General features: G+C 32.0%; 1 protein-coding gene across 1 annotated transcript in view; it reads right to left on the reverse strand.

Moving 5' to 3' along the window:
• Positions 1 to 362: 362 nt before the first annotated feature.
• Positions 363 to 21,853, reverse strand: part of LOC129216689 (ribosomal protein S6 kinase 2 alpha-like) — a 72,256-nt gene continuing 50,765 nt past the window's right edge. Inside the window, exons 12-19 of the mRNA XM_054850904.1 lie at positions 16,760 to 16,888; positions 16,615 to 16,629; positions 16,483 to 16,572; positions 16,048 to 16,206; positions 9,992 to 10,230; positions 5,374 to 5,491; positions 4,258 to 4,395; positions 363 to 482 (exon numbers count right to left, since the gene is read on the reverse strand). Of these exons, the coding sequence (XP_054706879.1) occupies positions 363 to 482; positions 4,258 to 4,395; positions 5,374 to 5,491; positions 9,992 to 10,230; positions 16,048 to 16,206; positions 16,483 to 16,572; positions 16,615 to 16,629; positions 16,760 to 16,888 (1,008 nt within the window). The remainder of the gene's footprint in view (positions 483 to 4,257; positions 4,396 to 5,373; positions 5,492 to 9,991; positions 10,231 to 16,047; positions 16,207 to 16,482; positions 16,573 to 16,614; positions 16,630 to 16,759; positions 16,889 to 21,853) is intronic.

A 21,853-nucleotide genomic window follows, 5' to 3' on the forward strand; every position in this document is an offset into this window, starting at 1 on the left:
TTCAAGAATCAAAAACAAAACTAAAATGGGTAATTCACAAATTTAAAAAAAAAAAAAATCCTATGGAAAAAAAACAGCTGTTTCAACATTTAGATTTCGACTGTAAAGCTAAAAATTTGGCTATCTGAAAATATTTTTTAGCTATCTGAGCTCAGCATTGAAGAAAGATTCACTGGTATGTTGAAACAGACGTTTGCTTTTGTGCAAGATTTTATTTATGAATTATCCATTTGGTTTGCTTTCTCTTCCTTTAAAACATTTTCAAAAGATAAATTAGATTTGATTTGGAATGCAAAAGAATTTGTAAAAATATTGTAAAGTTGTAAAGACAACAGAAACATTGTCATATTGTACGGAAAATGTCACACCACTAGACGTCTTCTGGTTTTGCGTCTTTGTGCTAACTCTGATGCTTCAACTGGCAAAAGTTTTAAAGGCTTGGGTGATATCCTCATTGCTTCAAATGTAACCTTAACAGCCCCCTTTAAAAGAAAAACATTTATTTATACATTTAAAATGGTTATTAAATTATTCAAGATTCTATAAACTTAATTTCTTTTCTCAAGAGACAAAGCACACAACAAAAGACTTACTCAGCAATGTGTATCAAATGAAGGCTATAATGCTATAGAAGTTATGCTCACAAAACAATTATTAAATAGTTTGCCCAGAGCAGTGTATGAGAAAAGAAAACCTTTCAACATTCATTCTGGGGTGAGCCAAATTGGAAATATAAATACTGTCAACCCCGCTTAATCCAATATCTTCGGTTCCAAGAAATATTATTCGATTAAGCAGGGTATTTGATGAAGCAGGAAAACGTAATAAATAATATTAATAATGTATAATTTCGATTACAAATCAAAAGTTTTATAAAAGAAATAACTAATGATATTTGTAAAAAGTTTTAGAAATAAGCTAAGTAAACAAAACAGTTCGTATTTTATAGTACATATGAAAATTATAAAAAAGTAACTTTCAACTTGAGTTATGAAATGTTGGTATTGGCACTTTATTTCAGTCCAATGTTTTTTGAAAAAAATTCTGTAATAGTAGATTGCTTGCTCAAAGGTCTTTTGAGAACACTTTTCCAAGTACTTTTCTCCTTTCCCGTCTGCCGTGTTTTACATTCAATATTTTTCTATTTATTATCATCTGAAATGAGCATATTTCTTTGTATTATTTAACTTAGTTATCGACTGAGCTGTTTATAGTAATGGCAACGACAAAAGAAATTAGATAGAATGTAGGAAATGTTTTGATGAAAAATTGAAGTTTTTTCAAGCCTGTTGAAAGCAAAAAATATTGTTTTATATTTTTAAGTCAACAGTTGTCTTTATTCAACTTATTTCTAATTTATTCAAAAAAAAATTTTTAACAAAACTATTTGCGAAAGCTGATAAACATTATTCGATCATCCGGGGAAATTATTTGGTTAAGCCGGGATCTTTTACATTGCGTCTATGGGGAAATATTCGGAGCCGGGAGGTTTTATTCGTATAAGCAGGGTATTCGTTTATCTGTTACCCGATTAAGCAGGGCTGACAGTATTACAGCTGATATTTGAGAGCAAATATTTTTGAGATTACAATACCGTATATACTCATATATAAGTTGAGAAATTCAGTACAAAAAATGAGGGTTAAAAGTTAGGGGGTTGATTTATAAGTGGGGCAGAATTTCCGAAAATTTTCCCTGAACAACTCTTGGGGGAAAAAAGACCCTCGAAAACTTGAACATTTACCCGATTTTAGTCCACCCCTTTTGAATAGATGCTAAAAAAGTAAATTCTTACACATTCTGCTATAATTTTACATAGTCTGACTGAAATAAATAACTACTGTAAACGGTTGAATACAGGATGAAAGGCGAGAATTGCTGGTAATCGCGAATTTTCCTTATAGTCGTGAATTAATATCTTTTATTATTTTTTTTTTTTTAAGAATGTAATATGATTACAGGTCAAAATTTTATTGATATTGATTCAAAATAAAAGCAACAAGTAACAAAAAAATCGCAACAGCGAAATCAAACCCTTTACAAAAATCACAATTGCAGAAATGAACCCTCTTCGTGCAAAAGAATAAAAATCTGACTTTTTTTAACATAAGAATGTTCATTACATTTCATTTTCCTCCTTTTTATAAACATATGTTCAAAAATAGCAGCAACTTTTTACCAATTTTTTTCATAAATTAAAAGCTCAACTTATAAGCAGGTTTTCAATTTTTTTGAGATTTACTACCTAAAATTAGGTTGATATGCGAGTACAGTCAACCCTCGTTTATCGCAGTTAATTCGTTCCAGACTTTACCGCGATAACTGAATTTCCGTGAAGTAGGATTCTGTATTTATAAACCATATATTTTCCTAATTTTAGCACATAAAACTTACTTAGGACAATTTAACATTGGTAGAGCCCCCTAGACATGAAACGTAGCCACCATTACATTTGCATTATTTATAAAATTGCACAAAATATGAGAAAATAAGATATGTTAGACGTAATAGGTAGCACGTTGTTAATTATTGGGAAATAAACTACACATACAATGCAGTTCGTACACACTACTACTAATCTGTGAAAATAGCTCAATTTGTTGGATGATGAAATAATTGCCAGTTAGTGACCGTATGTACCCTTGTTCTTCCTCTACAATTATCTTCATTTAAGGTACAGTGAAACCTCTATGAACGACCACCTCTATATAGCGACCACCTCTATTAACGACCAATTTTCCATGGCACCAATTTTCCCCCGTATATACCTAATGTTAAAATACTTCTGGGAAAGACCATCGAAACCTCTCACAACGACCGGCATATCAAAACTTCAGCTGTAACAAATGCTAGGAATTTTTCGTTAGAAACCAAAAAAGAGAGACAACAAATGAAAAGCAATAGAACATTTAGTTTGCACACATATCAGTCTTCTCTTGTTAACAGAAGTGGAAAGAAACCAGAATAAGGGATTAAAATCTATTCTCCCTGTGGTTTCAAACACGTTCCTTTCTTGTCTTCTCCTGTTCTAAACCTCAAAAATGTCATAAAAAGGAGGGCGTAGTTTTTCGGACCCTTGGGAAGTTAAAAGGTTGCACAGGTATATCACCACTCAAGTCAGGCGTGCGTCCCCTATCATTGAGGAAGGGTGATAAGAATAGAAGTTCTCTAAAGGATTGCTTCTTGGAATTTCTTGGTTACTACGGGAGAGGGGTGATTAGAGTGAACAAAATCTACAGCTCATTTTTGAATAGCTAAAGTATTGGTTTCAGTGCTGCATTGGATCTGCATTTGATCAACATCGCAGTAAAAATGTCGAAAAAGTGAGTTGATCTCACGCTCGAGAAACGTATTAATGTTATACATTTAATGAAGGTGATGAAAACGCGGGGTTGACGGATGCTGTACGACCAAGGCTGTCAGCTCAACAAACTAACAGAGATAGATAATCTTATGTTGCACTCAGATTGCACTAATGATGAGGACATTAATAACTTATTTTTACAGCTAAAAGCTAAGTTAGAATCTAAAGTTGTTTCAGACGAAACTAAAAGCCTGAAGCAGGCAAATCTCTTTACATATTTTAACGCTACTAAATAGTGTTTAAATGTAAAAATCATGTAAAAAATTACATTTTACATTAAAAATTTCAAAAAAAAAAAAAGAAGTTTCTTTGTTTAAACGTTCTTATTCTATTGCTTTTGATTACCCTGCAGGAAGAATATGAATAATTTCCATAGGTGCTATATCACCTTTGTATGTTAAAAAATGACCTAATGAGACCAACCTCCATTAATGACCACTTTTTTCAGGAACGGAGAGCACTGTATTACGTATACAACTTAAAAATCTAATACATTCTTGAACACCATTTACAGTAACAGATGTAATAATGCAATGATTTATACTTTTCAGTTAGTGTTTAATGATTAAAATGAGATAGCGATTCCCAACTCTTTCTTCGACGATTTTATACCTCCACTCCCTCAACTAGTACAGCTACAGCCCTCAGAAGCGCTTACCTTACTTAAAAGACATACTTTGTTATTCTTATGTAGGAAACAGTTTACACGAGCGCATAAAAAAAGTTAATTACTATATTTGAAAAAAAAAACCACGATGTAGTGAAGACGCGAAAATCGAAGCGCTAAGTAGCGAGGGACGACTGCATACATTGTACTTCCTGTTTACTATGTAAAAGGAAGTAAAAACATGACATGTACTTGAAAGTTAAACACATATAATTAGCAGACTTACTTTTACTGTTTCAATATCTTGAAATTTCAACTGAGTATTAGGAAGAAAGTGTGGTGTCCTAATAAAAGGATGATTCAAAACATCTGATGCAGAAATTCTCTTCTTCGGATTCATGTTCAGCATTTTTCTTATTAAATCCTGCAAACAATAACTTTCTTCATTATCATTTCATTGGTAGTACATTTTAAGGGATAACAATTATCTTGAGGGGACAAACTCGTCATTTGAGCAATCAGAGGATGAGTCTCCAAATTTCAGAAACAATATAATTATACATTTTACATTTGTGTGTGCATTTTATAGCTTTTCCTTGTAAAATGCATTGAGTATATACTTGCCCCCTCCACAGAAATTCTTGAAAGAAGGTCCCTGGGGGCGTCACTTTTCTAAAAAACTTTGCACAGTATATGGGGAGGGCGTCGTGTGTAATAACACACTTTCTTCAAAAGAAAAAACATTTTTTGCGAAGAAGGGAAATGGTTTTGAAACTGTATTACCTGGAATTAGCTTTATAGTTATATTGCGGTTTTAACCAAGCTAAACATCAGTAACTATCAATTTTAAATGAGCTCTTAAAGATGAAATATACACTTTCAAAATCAGTCACAAACTTACTAGAGTCGAACTCAATTTATTTAGAAATTATAGCAACTGTCAACAAATCATTTTTTATTTTTTTGTTTTATTTTTTTAAGGGGGACAGCTGCTCTTCCTCCCCCCCCCCATGAGTTACAGGGAACATGCGCCACTGTAAAAAAGTACACACACACACAGGTAACATAAACAGCATCATAATAAGTTCCTTAATCAATTCACATTTTTGATGATTGTACAGGCCAGTTCATGGCATAAAAGTGAGAAACCACATGAATTAAGTTAGTAACAGAAGGAATGTTCAAAAATATAAAAGATAGCTGACTTACTTCAGAATAAATAAATAAAATAAAATGGAAAAATTAAGCAGGTAGAGCATAAAATGTACTTTTTGTCTCTGCTGTAAAATTTTAAAAAATGTATTGAGCTGGTTTTAAAACTAAACATTGCAATTGCAAAATTTTGCTGTTAAACAAAATTTAGTTTCATCAAGTTCCATCGATTTGGATTATTAAAGCTTACTTTTGCGATGTCTGAAACACGAGTCCAGGGACCTGAATTCATTATGAGGTTTCCATCTTCTAAATGCATTAATATTTGTTGAACATTATCTTCAATTCCAGTCGCAAACGGAGTATAGCTATTGGATAAAATGTAAACATCTTAAGCAAGACTGCATTCGAGAAAATTTTATAAATAGAGAATGAATTTTATAACATTATTAACCGTTTCCCCAAATGTTCTGAAAGTGGGGCATGACTAAAAATGTTTCCACAAAATAAAGTTTTAATGAACAAGTTTTTATCAAAACTTATAATTAATATTTTAAAATGCAGTTTGAATGTTTTTATATTGAGGGTTTTTTTTTTTTTTTTTTTGATTTTTCAAAGATTCCAGTTATTTTTAGATTTATGTAGCTTTTTCTCATTAAATTTACCAAAAATCTGCTTTTTCAGAGAATGTGATGACATTTATCATATGAGTTTGAAATACTTATAGATATTTATAATGGTACTTTGAGATATTTATAATGGTATTATAATTCAAAATAACATTTTCCAATTTTGGAACAATGGCACTTTTAGAAAGTCCAACTTCTAAGAAGTGAATTGCTCGACTCCAAGGGGGAAATTTCAAGTTTTGTTATCTCATTAATGCAAAACACATTAACTTTTTTCTACTAAACACTTTTTTCTGAGAAAATCTTACTGATACTTTCCCTGAATAAAACATGCATTTTACCCTTAAAAACATTACTTATTCCATAGAAAAAAAAAACGTTTTAACAAGGTTTCTCTTTGAGAAACACAAAAAACCCTGGGTACATCGGCTTTAAAAAAAAACAGGTTTTTGACAGGCCTGTAATAATATTACCATGGTGGCTAACAATACTGATAAAACTGAATAAAAAAACTAAAATGCCTTTTTTTTCTTGTATTTTATGAAATTCCCGAAAATTCTTCGACTTTTACCAGCTAGTAAAAAATTCCCCAACTATTTCTCCTTTCTCTAACAAAGTGGCCAGCTTGTATATAAAAATGCACACCATTTTTCTCCATTTAATATGCACTTTTTAATTTTCATGAAAACTAGTAGACCAAGAGCTGACCCCCCAAAACGCGATTTATCTCTTTTATGGCTTGGGGCCGGTTAAAATAATAAAAAAATGCAATTAAAAACTTTATCTCTAATCCCCCCCCACACTAATTTTGGGTCACACGGCTGCGTGGGTGGATGAAAGGTCAAAAAAAGAAAAATATTAAAATGATGAGTTAAATGGCTAAAAATTAAATATTAACATTAAATTAATAAGAAAAAACACGTAGCAAATTTCTCCCTCAGCTATGTTGGGGCGAACGTGGCGGCCCCCAGGGGTAAAGTATCGATTATTAAACTAAAAAAAAATGATCACTTTCGTGGGGGGGAATTTTACAGGGTATTAGTTTCATTATTTTGATTGCCAAAAAAAATTCTCCCCCAGTAACTATGGGTCAATTTGTCAAAAAAAATTTTTTTGTTCCTCTTTATTTGGTCCAAGTTGAGTATTATTCGAACTTACGCATGATTGTTTAAGTTGCAAACCCCCCCCCACAAAGTTTGAACATTTATTCGTTAAAAAAACTCGTAGCAATCCCCCCCCCCCCCCACCTATGGAGGGGGTTGCTACGCGGTGCGCGGTTTTACAACGTGGTGACCCCCCACCCCCCCGGGGTGAATTATCGATTGATTAAATAAAAAATGATCACTTTCGTGGAGGGAATTTTACAGAGTATACATTTAATTGTTTTAATTGCAAAACAAGATCTCCCCTCCCAAGCAATTTTGAGTCTACTAGCTGCATTGCCCGGTGTTGCACGGTCTACCCCCAAAAATGTACGTGTATTCGGCGTTCCAAGCATTTTATACAATTATATAAATTTTCCCATTTTCATTACATTTCTTATTGCTGCTCCACTCCTATTAGTCAAAGTGCAATGTTATATAGCCTATAGCCTTCTCAATAAATGGACTATTCAACACAAAATGAATTTTTCAGGTCGAACCCGTCGTCCCTGTAGACCATGAGCTGAGCCCCCAAAACACGGTTTATCTGTTTTATGGCGGGTGGCCTGTTAAAATAATAAAAAAATTTAATTAAAAATTTTGACTCTAATCCCCCCCCCCCTCCGCCCACTATTTTTGGGTCACATGCTGCATGGGTGGATCAAATATGGGTGGTCAAAATAAAAAAAAAATATTAATATGATAAGTGAAATGGATAAAAATTATATAAGAACATTAAATTAATAAAAAACCACGTAGCAAATCCCCCCTCCAGCTATACTGAGGCGAATGTGGGAGCCCCCCCCCCCCCCAGAAGTGAATATTGTTAAATTTAAAAAAAAAAAATGATCACTTTCGTGGGGTTGGGGATCGGGAACTTTACAGGGTATTTGTTTCATTATTCTGATTGCCAAAAAATCTCCCCCCCACCCCCAGTAACTATGGGTCAATTTATCAAAAAAAAATTTTTTTTTTTTTTTTGCTTCTCTTTATTTGGTGAGAGTCGAGTACAATTCGAACTTTCCCATGACCTCTTAAATTTAAAAAAAAATTGCAATTATTTATTCGGTAAAAAAAAAAACATGTAGAAACCCCCCCCCCAACTATGTTAGGGCGAACTTGTTGCCCCCCAGAAGTGAATTATCGATTGATTAAATTAAAAAAAAAAGATTACTTTCGTAGAGAGGGGGGATTTTCCCAGAGTTTACATTTGATTGTAGCAGGAAAAAAAATATCCCTCCCCCCACAAAAAAAATGTTTTTAATTTAAATTAGAAATTTGGAAATATTTTTCAAAATGAAAGGAAGCAATTCAGCGTCCGTACATCTGCTTCTACCATTGTGTGCTCAGCATGAAAAGAAGGAAGGGGAAAGTACACGCCTGTGAAGATTTCTTCTTGCTGTTTTGAGGGCAGTTTCGTCAGTGATCAACTGTAGCCAACACAGTGAAGTCGTTATAGCTGTTGGTTTTTCTTTTCGGAGCACGCTGTATTGCATCCTTAAACTGAAAACTTAAAAAAATCCTTTTTTCAAAAATATGTTTTGATGTTTTTATATTATGAGTGTTTTAAAGGGTTATTTTAGCTGTAGCCAGCCACCAGATAAAAGATTGAATGTTTTGACAGAAACTTTATTTGAAGGAATAAAAGTTTCAAAGATTTGAAAACACTGAAAACTGAAATTCGTGATTTAGATTTTTCCGAGTTCTTAAGAGAAGCAGATTTATATCATCGAGATTGCAGAAACATTTTTATCAAACTAGATAGACACTATCACAACCAATATGCTGAAGGTAAATAAATCTATATGAATTACCAAATTATTATTTTAAAAATTCATTTAATGCATCAGATTAACGCATTAAAATTTACAAGTAAAAAAATCGTTATTGCAATTTTAACATAAAATCACTTTTGTTTGTGAAATAAACTCATAATTACTGGTGTAGGAGGAGATTTTTTTTTTTTTGCAATTAAAACAATTAAATGTATACTCTGCAAAATTCCCTCACGACAGTTATTTGTTTTTTTATTTAATTAAATGATAGTTCACCCCTGGGAGGCACCACACTGTAAAACCGCGCATCGCGTAGCACCCCCCCCCCCACACACAAATAGATGGGAGGGGAATTTGCTATGAGTTTTTTTAACGAATAAACATTCAAACTTTGTTTTTTGCAATTTAAACGGTCAGGCTAAAGTTCGAATAGTACTCGACTCAGACCAAATAAAGAGGAACAAAAAAACAATTTTTTTTGGGGCAAATTGATCCATAGTTACTGGAGAGGGGGAGGGGGGGAGATTTTTTTTTTTTGTTTGCAATTAAAACAATTAAATGTATGCTTTGTAAAATTCCCTCCATGAAAGTGATCATTTATTTTTAATTAAATCAATCGATAATTCATCCCGGGGGGCACCGCGTAGCAACCCCCTCCATAGGTGTGGGGGGGGGGAATTGCTACGAGGTTTTTTAATGAATAAACGTTAAAACTTTGGGGGGTTTTTTTGCAACTTAAACAGTCATGCGTAAGTTCAAATAATACTCGACTTGGACCAAATAAAGAGGAACAAAAAAAATTTTTTTTGACAAATTGACCCATAGTTACTGGGGGGGGAGGGGAATTTTTTTTGGCAATCAAAAAAATGAAACTAATACCCTGTAAAATTCCCCCACACGAAAGTGATCTTTTTTTTTTAGTTTAATAATCGATACTTTACCCCTGGGGGCCACCACGTTCGCCCCAACATAGCTGGGGGAGAAATTCGCTACGTTTTTTTTCTTATTAATTTAATGTTATTATATAATTTTTAGCCATTTAACTCATCACTTTAATATTTTTCTTTTTTTTTGACCTTTCATCCACCCACGCAGCCGTGCGACCCAAAATTAGTGGGGGGGATTAGAGCCAAAATTTTTTTAATTATATTTTTTTATTATTTTAACCGGTCACCCGCCATAAAAGAGATAAATCGTGTTTTGGGGGCTCAGCTCTTGGTCTATAGTGGGAGCAATTTTATCTTCCTCACTTCAAATTCTCAGACACATTAAAGCATTTTTTATATAGATGATTGTTATACCAATACACAAGGAAAACATACCCTGTTAACATGGTACACAATGTGATGCCCATACTCCAAATATCACAAGCCTCATCATAGCCTTGCTTGTTTAAGACTTCTGGAGCAGCAAACTTTGCTGTGTAGCAGGGAGTCATTAGCAAGCCATTTTCGGCTTTCATTTGTTTTGCAAAGCCAAAATCACAAATGCGCAACGACTGAGGATCACCAGAAGAATTGGCATACATTATGTTTGAGGGTTTGAGATCTCTATGGACAACCTGCGAATATAAATATAAACGACTTAAAAAATATAAATTTTGAAGCAGAATGTTACTTTTTTGTTAAGTTTTAAAAATTCGAGACTTCCTGAATTAAAAAATAATAATATGCATGAAAGTTTAAAAAAACATGAAGGAAACTATAAATAGTTAGAGACTGGTAATTGTGAGAATGATGCCACCTCTTTTAGCTCACTTAACTACAAAACAAGAAAAGAAATAAACATTAGAAATAAATAAGACTGAAAGTACGCTCAAACTTTCGCCAACAAATTTTTAGTTTGTCCTAAGGGAGAAAAGGGACCTTTATCTTAACTTTTAAAGGTTAAAAGTAGAGTTACACTGATTAATCGGTCATAATCGGTACTCGGTCACTCTCTCTCTTGCCGATTATTTACAAACCGCCAATTTTTACAGATTGATTAGTTTTTCTTCTTTTTTTAGGCTATTAGAAAAAAATCTAATTATTGAAATAATTTTTTAAAAATAATAATAGTTAATAAAAAATAATTTATCAGCTAACTTCAAACACATTTTTACTGATTAATCAGAAAAATTTGCCCTTAGGTATCAGCCAACCCCATATTTTTTAAGCTTTTTTTTTTGTAATAAATTTCTCAACCTATACACAAATACATACAACATCATCATTAGAAATATTTAAGCTTTTTCTTAAAAAACTTATTATGCCTTTTTTTTTAATTAATTCAAAGTCATGCATGTCTAGATTTGTGAAAAATTTAGGAGTTTTAAAGGATTTGATTGCATTTTGAATCCTTCCTTCTGCAATTAAGGTCTTTTTCAAGAATGCACCCATTCCATCAATATCATGAATTGCATTTTTCTTCCAATCATAATGAAATTAGTCTTTGTATAAGTTTCTATTGGGGATTGCAATACCAGACCAAAAATTCAATACCGGTATTCGGTATTTTTAAAAGGCGATACCAGAATACTGTTATTAATACCGGCATTTGAAATTTATTAAAAAATGATCGAAAACATTCTTTTGCTTCCATATTTCATAATTTTGTACACAATTGTATTATTTATAAAAACATATTGTGAACAAAATATAAAATGAAGGAACAAATGTCATAATATAACGTAATAATAGTAAAAAACATAGCATCTATTGAATTGTCCCTAAGCCTGGAACTAATTTTAGTGCTCAACTTTCCTACAGTTGAAAATAATCTTTCTGAATTCACACGGGCAGGGATTTTCCCATATGGTATAATATGCTGTGTACTCTCAAACACTTTTTAGACAGATTATGTATATGATCGAATACACATAAGTTATAGTGATGTGGATCGGGTAAATACCCAGTGAGTAGGTAAATATTTTTTGGGTATTTACCCAAGGCCTGGGTAAATACCCAAAAACTGGGTATTTTACAAAAAAATGCAAAAAGTGAATGGGCTTTTTTTAAAAATCTAAATATGAAATAATTGGTAAAACTGATACAGACATATGTATTACACAGTTTAGAATATTTTTAATAGAAAGACTTGATGAAATTATGAAAGAAACATATTGTGTGAACCAAAAAATCTTTCTTTTCAATGTCATAATTGGAGAAGATGTTTGTGTTTTTCTGTAGCCAGTTAAGCTTTTTACTTTTTGCAGAATGGCTTTTTATATCTGAAATTTGGCAATCAACATTGATTGGGCATATCCAACACATTTAATGTGAATATCATATTAGATTGCTAAGTTGTTTCACACAATAATTCTTTAAATATGTGATCAAAATACAATTTTTGGGCAAAAATTTATTGTTTTGTATATGGTTGGTTATACAAGGTGTATTCTGAAAGTAATGCAATTGTTTTCTCCAGGCCGCTTTTATTGGTCGGAGTATATTCGAACTACTTGGTTTAGGTGAGAGAGACCCTAAGGTTTTCCGGAAAACCAGTCTCAGGGTTCTCCGAGCTGTGGAAGTGGCTAGACGTAAGTTTATGTTAACCTCTGTGCATCAATTGTGTCAGGGGAAAAATGGTACATGATTAAGTTTTGTTGCTAAACCAACAAAGTCTCTTGAAGAGACAAACAGAATGATTCGTTAGGCTTACAGGGACTCTTCTCTGTCCTATTCACAAGTTTTGAGGTGGTTAAAGAGCTCTAAAGTGGACTGGGAAGAGGTTCAAGATGAACAACACTCTGGGCGGCCGTCAACCAGCAATACTGACAACAATGTGGCTCATGTTCCTCAACTGTTAGACTTTGACCCTCTATTGACTATCAAGATGGTTGCAAATGAACTGAACATGTCGTCTACTTCTGTATTTTGCATTACTCAAGATTTAGCGATGAGAAAAGTGTGAGGCAAGTTCAGGGTTCGCAGATATATATCATGATATATATCACGATTTGTATCCCGATATATATCCGATATTTATTTTGAAAATATCATGATATTTTCGATATTTATTTTTTCAACTACGGTATTTTCAATTTAAAAAGTATATTAATCATAGAAATATTGTTCATTTATTATTAAAAATAACCAAAAAGCTATGTACTATATATACTACTGTGTACTATAATATTTTTATGATGTATTAATGCATGATTAAAATGACAAAGTAATATAAAATTCCTTTTTTACTTATATTTTATATTCATAAAATTATTAGTAATGTAACAATTTTAATTATTAAAAGTGCCTTAATTAAATGTTAAACGTTGCTCAGAAAAAAGGAAAATGTCTTATGACTGTGCACAGACTAATGCATATTATTTATTTCTGAATCATATAACTGTAAAAGTAGTTAACAGAAGAAAAATGAGTAAAATAGCTATTGCTAAATTAACTCCATTATAATTGATAGAGATGTAAAATGAAATAATAGATATAAATAATGAAAGAAACCTTAATTTTAAGTCTACATATTGTAATTATAATATAAGAAAACAAAAAGTGATTTGAGGATGCATTTACTATTCTGAAGACTTTAGTTTGTGCTAATTGAAAATATCAGATGTATATCAAAATATCCGATATATATCAAAATATCGGACATTTTTGAAAATATCATGATATTTTCGAACCAAGGGCAAGTTTGTGCCCAAGCACCTTGCCATAACGCGCTGCGAATCCAAGAGTTCCTGGCTACACACCATTTGAAAACGCTGTCCCAGCAACCTATAGCCCCAACGTCGCTGCCGACAGACTTCGTTTTTTCTCTCGGATTAAGGCAAGCCTGAAATGAACCCATTTTTCATCCCTAGAAGAGATCCAATTAGCCGTGACAAAGACCTTAGTGGAGGTCCCCAAAAACACCTTTCAGGACACTTACCAGTCATGGCAGAGACTACGAAGAAATGTACAGAAGCCCAAGGACATTACTTTGAAAAATTTTAAATGTTTGTGCAAATCTGTTCAATAATTTACTTTTAAAAAAAATTGCATTACTTTTGGAACAGACCCTGTATATATATACATAGTGGAATACATACAGAAAAGTATTTTAGTTGAATATAAATTTTTAAAATAAATACCCGGGTGAATACCCATTTTGGTATTTACCCTGGGTATTTACCTCTAAAAATAAATACCCGGGTATTTTACATCACTAGTTGTGCAAAGTGGATTACTGGGAGTATACCCTCATAAAAATTGATGGGAACATTACTGGTCAGTGGTACTGTTAACAATGTGTGACACACCTCCTCTAATTGGCTAGAAGTCCTTCACCTTCAAGTAACTCGGTCTCTTGCGTGTTATTTTTGAATAAATGGTTTTGTGTGTGTATTGTGTATATGTTTCTTTTGTATTGCGTACATTGTTATTATTATTATTATTTTAATTTATAGCAATTGAACTTCTTTCCGAGAGACGACACTTTTCCAATAGTATAATTTTTTTCCTTGAGCAGGCAAAGTTTGTGTTTGCTCTTTATTAGTCCTTTGGTTTGAAATTTATGATAAACTTGACTAAATTTGATTTTGTTATTTTCTCTAATTCGATTTTGCTTTCTTTTCAAAATTCATTACAATTGTAATTATGTTAAAATCTGAAAATATGTTTCGATTGATTATGCTAAACCTCTATGCAAATTTTCAAGGCACTAATTTCTAAATGTTATTGTGCCAAGTATAAAGCCAAATACAAGACGGGACAACAAACAACCAAGAAGTGACAACCAATTACCATTTGTTATGCTAACAAAAAGAAGTTTTTATCAAAATTTAGTACAGTTAAGACAAATAATTGAAAAAGGAAATCAAAAAGTGTTGCTGCAATTATTGGTTGAAATGATTGCAACCAATGAAAATAAAAACATGATGCACAAAAGCACACTAAAATGCGATTCATCTCATCATCTAGTAAATACAATAGCATTTTGCAATCTTTCTGATAATTTTGTTTAGTGAGATTCTATTACTTTGTGCTTTGAAGCCAAATTTTTATATCAGTAGATAGATTTTGGTTCTGTATCAGGGAAAAAGAAAGGTAATTACATCTAATAAGTCTTTTTAAAATATAATTAGACATTTAATAAGTTCAACTAGCTGCATTGCCTGGCTTTGCATGGTCTACCTCAAAAAAAAAGTTATGTCAAGTGATGCAAAAATCAGTAAAATTGTGCTTCAGCTTCCGGAAAAATAACCAAAAATTAAACATTTTAAATCTTTCGATAACAGAAAAATCCTTAAAACAAAACCCAGAATTTTATTTGTTCATAATTGGAAAAAAATGGCAACAGATCTTTCTTCTCAATGATTTTCTTCTCGCTACAAATTTTATTAAAGCATTGTTACGGAAAGTTGAGATGAAGCACTGAATAATAATTTAAATGGAGAAAAGCCTTCGAAAAATAGGGAATTTGTGTTGAAATCTAAGTATCATAATTAATAGGTTTTATAGTTTTAAATTGATATCTCCGATAATTATTATCGGAGGATTATGTTAAATAGCCAAACATAAAGACAAGAAAATTACAAATCCATCGATACCTGGATCGATGGTCAGTTTACTGGCGTTCGAGAGAAAAAACTCGGAGATAGATAGATACATACATAAAGGGTGTCCCAAAATTAACGCAAAATTTGAATTTGCCATCATTTTTTCCATAAATTGTTGACAGCCTTGAAAAAAGAACAATTTGACAGTTGAGAGTTTAGGGTTAGTAAAAATGGGGTGTTATTGTACCATATAGCTAGAGAGTGAAACATTTCAATTACTGCATAAGGCATTTCCTAGTCGCGTACTCTCTCATTTCGGTGATCAGAATTGGAACCCTAAATCATGTGATTCAACATTTTTAAATTTCTTCTTATGGATTTATTTGAATTCAAAGGTCTATGTCAACAAGCCCACAACCACCCGTGCATTACCGTGTTGCGATACCGAGCGCCAATAACAGTAACTGCTTGACCAGCTTCAACTTTCATTATTTTTGAAACAATTGTTCAATAATGAAAGCGCGTTATTGTATCGTATAATGCTCCATTTTTGATTACCCTAAACTCTCAGCTGTCAAATTGTTCTTTTTTCAGGGTTGCCAACCATTTATTGCAAAAATGGCAGCAAATTCAAATCTTGCATTAATTTTGGGAAACCCTTTAGATAGATAGGCACATAGGCTGTTTTTAATTATGTAAGATTGAAAATTCTTTAATTGAAACTATTATTTTCAGCTGATACCGAAAATACCAGTATTTTACCTCGGCAAATACCGGTATTACGAAATGCTCGAAATACCAGTATTTGGTATACCAGTATTGCAATACCTAGTTTCTATAATATATTTTCAGTTTTCCCATTTATCCAAAAGGAAAAAATATATCAAATCCTAAAGTACTTACGCCATTTTCATGTAAATAATAAATTGTTTGCATAATGACTTTAAAAACACAGCTAGCATCTTTTTCTGTGAAGAACTTTTGTTTCATAATTCTTTCCAAAAGTTCCCCTCCTTGCAAAAGTTCCATTACTAAGTAGAAACATTCTTCATCTTCAAATACCTACATTGATGTAAACATAGAGCAATATTTAAAAAACGGATCAAAAAAAAGGTAGCAATTACAGATCATAACATGAATAGTAAACAGCATAAAACTGGATTACCTAATGATAATGTAGTATTAATTTTTAATTGTGTCAGAAATATTTCAAAAACATAAAAGATAATTTTAAAAAATATTTCAATCCTTTGCTGCAACAATCTATATACATTAAAGCAAAACATTTGAAAGGAAATAAAAAGTTGAATACTTAATTAGTCCAAAAAATTTACTTACATCATATAAAGTAACTATGTTCTGGTGCCGGCCATGTCTAAACAATATTTTAATTTCTTCACTACAAGCTCTACCAGTTTTTTGAATAATCTAGAAATGAACCACTCACATTTAGTGTTAAATTTATTTAACTTCAGTAGAAAATTTCTTAAAATTAAACTTCACAAGTTACAAAACAACTTATGTTTTAATGATTTTTTTTTTTTTTTTTTTTTTTTGTGAAGAAAAATATGTTTGTTTATTTATTTTTTTATTTGAAAAACAAATAAAATATTACCTTCACAGCAAATTCCTTATTTGTTAAAATATGTACACACTTTCGACAAATAGAATAAGAACCAAAACCAAGAGTTGAACCCATTTTATATTCCTCAAAAAATGTTGTCTTATAGTCAAATTTTTGAACCTGAAATTTAAAATTTTCGCATAAATTAATAATTGCATTAAAAATACTGTATGCATTTACATAATAATTTTCAACTATTGTACCAGAGTCAAACAACAGGTGAGCATATTATTGCAACTTTCATTCCACCAGTCTTCAAATTAATATTTACTATTTTAAAAGGAAGTGAGAACGCAAGTCCAAATCTATCACACTCACAGTAATGGAATTTTGTACACAGCCTGAAAGCAGAGGCAGTGTATTTAAGACTAATTTCAGATTTTGTTTTTTTTTACTCTCTCGCTTAAATTTTTGGATCGGATTTTTGCATATGGGGGGGAGGGGGTTCACACAGTTTCAAGACTGGTCTGAGAATACAAAATTTATTAAATATTTTTGTATAGTGAACTATAGAAGTCTTTAATATATTACCCTTAGGCATCAACCAACTACTGATATGTTTTTTCCATTGTTCATACACTCCTGGAAGTGTTTGCATACAAGGCTGTTAAGGGACTTCGCCATAGCAACCTGGACCGTTGAAATTGAGTCAAACGGTGAAAAAAGATCGAAAGCAATAAAATCAAATCTTCTTATTCCTCCTGGGCCACAAAATTTTATCTTTAATTTATTTTAATCAATACACCCAAAAATTTTCAGAGTGGGGCCATGAAGAAATCAGCATTTATTTTTAAAAAAATCAGTAAAAACTGCAATAGTGTCATTATATTGTTTGTTGTAATTGATGTCCTGGTCCCATGCTGAAATTTTTTTGGATGAATACATTAAATATCATACAGGTTTATCAAAAATTTTCAAGGACACTATCCCAAAAATTTTGACTTCTTGCGATGCATTCGTGGTATCTATCAACTTTTTTCCTCAAAAATACAGTACACAACTTTTAAACACTGGGCCAAACTGAAAATCAGGAAAAAAAAATAATAAAATACACTCAAACCTGTTTTTGTGCGGGGACCATATTCAAAAAATTACATTAAAAAAATTGTTCGAAGCTTCACGAGTAGCTATAAGAAATAGTTTTTACAACACATTTAAATATTTTTTTTCATGTGATGAATAGGGACTACAAAAAATGCATCAAGTAGAAAATAACCCAAAACTTACGAAATAACTAGGAATTGCTTCTTTAGACAAATTCAATGTACCACAGCTACTTGGAATCTAGCCGAAGCTTTTATAATCTGGTTTATAAAATACACATGCAAACATCTCTAAAAAAAATTATTGGCATGTGTCCTTATTTTACACATGCAAAAATTTTTCAAAATGTATAACCGACCACTATTCTTTGCAGTATAACAGCACGCAAACTAAGGTAAACTCAGGCAGAGGACTGCTGATGGCCTTTGAAAAAAGTGAGAAAGGTGACAGATTTGAAAACAAAGGTGACTAAAAGGTGACAAAAAAGTAACTAAAAGGTGACCAAAAGCAATTTGTTAAGAACTCAAAAAACAGAAAAGGATTATCCCTTTTTACTGACTTTTACCCAAATAGCCTATATACTTTTTGTACTGATTTCTTTACAATTTTGGAAATGAATATTATAGGGCTAGAAGGAGTAAAATAAAAATTTTAAGACGATTTCAAAAAACTTTCAGTGTAAACTCTATGTAACCTTTATATATATATACATATATATATATATATATATATATATATATATATATATATATATATATATATATATATATATATATATATATATATATATATATATATATATATATATATATATATATATATAGGGTGATTATAATTAAAGTTCCATTTTCAAAACGCTATAAAAATAAAACCACTGGTCAGAATGACGTCAGATTTCAACAGCATTTTATCGAGGAAGGGGGAAAACGTATGGAAAATTAAAATTAAATAGTTGAAATTTTTAGCAATAGATGGCGCTGTAAGCATCATAATTTAATAGCGGTCGTTTATTCTTTCATCAAATTGGTCTTTGTGAGTCTGGCACAAAAAATGTTCAATATGCTTTCCCCCGTTTTCTGAAAAGTTAAAATCGAGAAACAGCATGTTCCACAACTGATCAAGTTTTTCCGGGCTAACGTTTAAAATGTGTTGCGCAATGCGTGCCTTCAGCTCAGCTAAGTTTGAGCTAAGTTCGGAGCACTGAACACAACAGCTTTCAGATAGCTCCATAGCCAGAAGTCACACGGGTTAAGATCAGGTGATCTGGACGGCCAGGCTGTATGGAAATGGCGGCTGATAATTCTAGCATTTCCGAAATGGCGCTTCAGCAGCTGCTTCACTGGACTCGCGATGTGCGGAGGTGCATCATCTTGCATAAAAATGACTTCATCCACGCATCCGTGCTGCTGTAGAGCTGGAATGACGTGGTTGCGCAAAAGGCATTCACAGCGCTTACCAGTTACGGTACAAGTAACAGGACCGGAGGCACCACTCTCTTCGAAAAAATATGTTAATCAAGACAGCTGTCATGCGCATTAAATTATGAAGCTTACAGCGCCATCTATTGCTAAAAATTTCAACTATTTATTTTTCATTTGCCATACGTTTCCCCCCTTCTTCGATAATATGCTGTTGAAATCTGACGTCATTCTGACCAGTGGTTTTATTTTTACAGCGTTTTAAAAATAGAACTTTAATTATAATCATCCTGTATGTATATATATATATATATATATATATATATATATATATATATATATATATATATATAATCAACATAATAAAGCTTGAATTTGTGAAGTAAAGAGCAAGATGATGCATTTATTGCACATATAATTTATATTATTCAATCATTTTTAGTATTGTTTTTTTCTCTCCTTTTTTAGCTTGTTGAAAAATTATCAGCATTCTTTCTTTTTTCTTAGTAAATACAAAGCATAAATATTAAACCTAAAGTCTTGACAATAGAGAATAACTGAGAAAACCAAATTGAAAAATCAGACTTTAACAAAATGATAATTGTACTTACAATGCAAAAATAAAACGTTGAAGTATGAAACTGAAAATATCATTTCATATGCCTGAAAATGTTCATATTTTTTCCTTTCTTGTTTTTATTTATTTTTTATTTTTTTAGCAAGCTCTGAAAATATTCCATGACATGGCCATGGGAGGTAAAAAATGTAGTGTTAAATCAAGTTATTAAAAACGCTTCAATGCTTTTTGCAAAAATTATGAAAATAATTTTTTTCTACTTTTAAAATATTACTTAGAATTTTTTTATATATTTTCTGAAATCCTCATATTTTCTGTATTACTGTAAATTTTCATAAAAATTGGCTGAAAAATAAATGAAATACAAATTATTTTCAATCAACGAACAGAATCGTCATAGTTTGGAAAATACTAAACATTCAAAATTTCAACTGGCTCTAAAATGAAAACTAAACCAGATTGAGAAGAAAAAATTGATCTGGAAACTTTTCTACATTAAAGGACTAAACTCACCAAGTTTTATCAAAATTTGTGTCGGTGGGTGTCAAAATGCTATTTTTTGGTTGAATTGACATGGAATGACCCTGTTTTAATAAAATCAATCTCGCCATTACATAAAATAAAGCTTTTGGAAAGCATCTGCTTCCAAAAGCTTTATTTTTACTGGAACTAGCCATAATAAGGGTTGAAACCAAATAAAAAAGACTTTCAGAGATTCTCAGAGACGCACCAAAATAGGCAATGTTTAGAAATGTTTACACAGACCAAGTTCACTTCGCATTTGCGCAGCAAAAATATAACCCAAACTAAACATTTCTGTGCAAACACAAAGTGAAACTACGAACGCAAATCAAAAATTCACTATTCCGCAATCAATAAAGACATCGAGGCACGCCTCCTTAACCCATCACCCCTTTTTCAAATCGAACTGCTTGTAGCTGCTTAGTTGCGGCTTTCGAGGTCAGTAAAAGTAAAACAAACAAGTAACGCACCCGGCTAGAGATTAGCGTGAGATTCAAAGACTCTAGATGATGTTACTTGATAAACACAGAAGACAACTTGCATTCGATGACCGCTCACTCAACAAAGTGTGCAGAAAGGAATTGAGCAGCTGAACTTTAGTCGAACAACGCTAGATGGCCAAAAACACGATAGGAAACAAAATGGCGTTTTGCCGAGACTTGCAGAAAATGCGTCTGACGGCCGAAGGGGGGTAGAAAGACTGGTTCTGCTCATAGGGTGCAATTGCAGGCAATACAAAAAATTCCCTGATTTCCCTGCAGCATAGCTATTTTTCTTAAACAACAACAAGGTAGGCGGGGGGGGGGGGCGGAATATTTAATGCTACTCTTTTAATTAATTTCACTGTTACAGCTATCATTCAGATACTTTTCAAGGATTTAATTATCTAAAAAAAAATAATCCTACGACACATTTCAAGAAAGGTGAGAAAGGTGACAAAAGTTGCAAAAGGTGACTAAAAGTAACCAAATTTTCAAAAGGTGACTAAAGGTGAGAAAGGTGACTGACTCCTCGGCCTGTAAACTGGTTCAAAATCACTCTCGTCACTTGAAGGTATTACGGCGCACTTGTTTTATAAATAGTTTCATCAATTGAGTCTCAATCTGATTAGAATTTTCATAAAACCCTACGAAAAAACTTTGCACAAAATAAGATTGCACAAAAACAGGTTTGAGTGTAGCAGTAGCAAAAATTCATGAATTTTGCTCACAGTGGAAAATTTAAGGAATCTGAAGTTATTATTACTTTCCATTACACAACTTTTTCACACTAGGACACATTGAAAATTTTAAAAAATGTTTTTCTTGCTCTGCCCTAATATATGTATGCGATGTTTATGTTACTGCAAAAGCTTAAAACCTGGTAAAGGCTGACATTTTTGGTGAAAGTCAACATTCACATAGGAAGATTTAAGCAAATATTTCTGGCAACTCTAACTGGTGAGCTGAATGCTTACATGTGCCAATCAAAAATTATAACTTTTATATAAACTTAGAGATCAGTAAGGAAAAAAGGAGATAAAAT

Source organism: Uloborus diversus, chromosome 2 (assembly GCF_026930045.1).
Source record: "Uloborus diversus isolate 005 chromosome 2, Udiv.v.3.1, whole genome shotgun sequence".
NCBI classification, from domain to species: Eukaryota; Metazoa; Arthropoda; class Arachnida; order Araneae; family Uloboridae; genus Uloborus; species Uloborus diversus.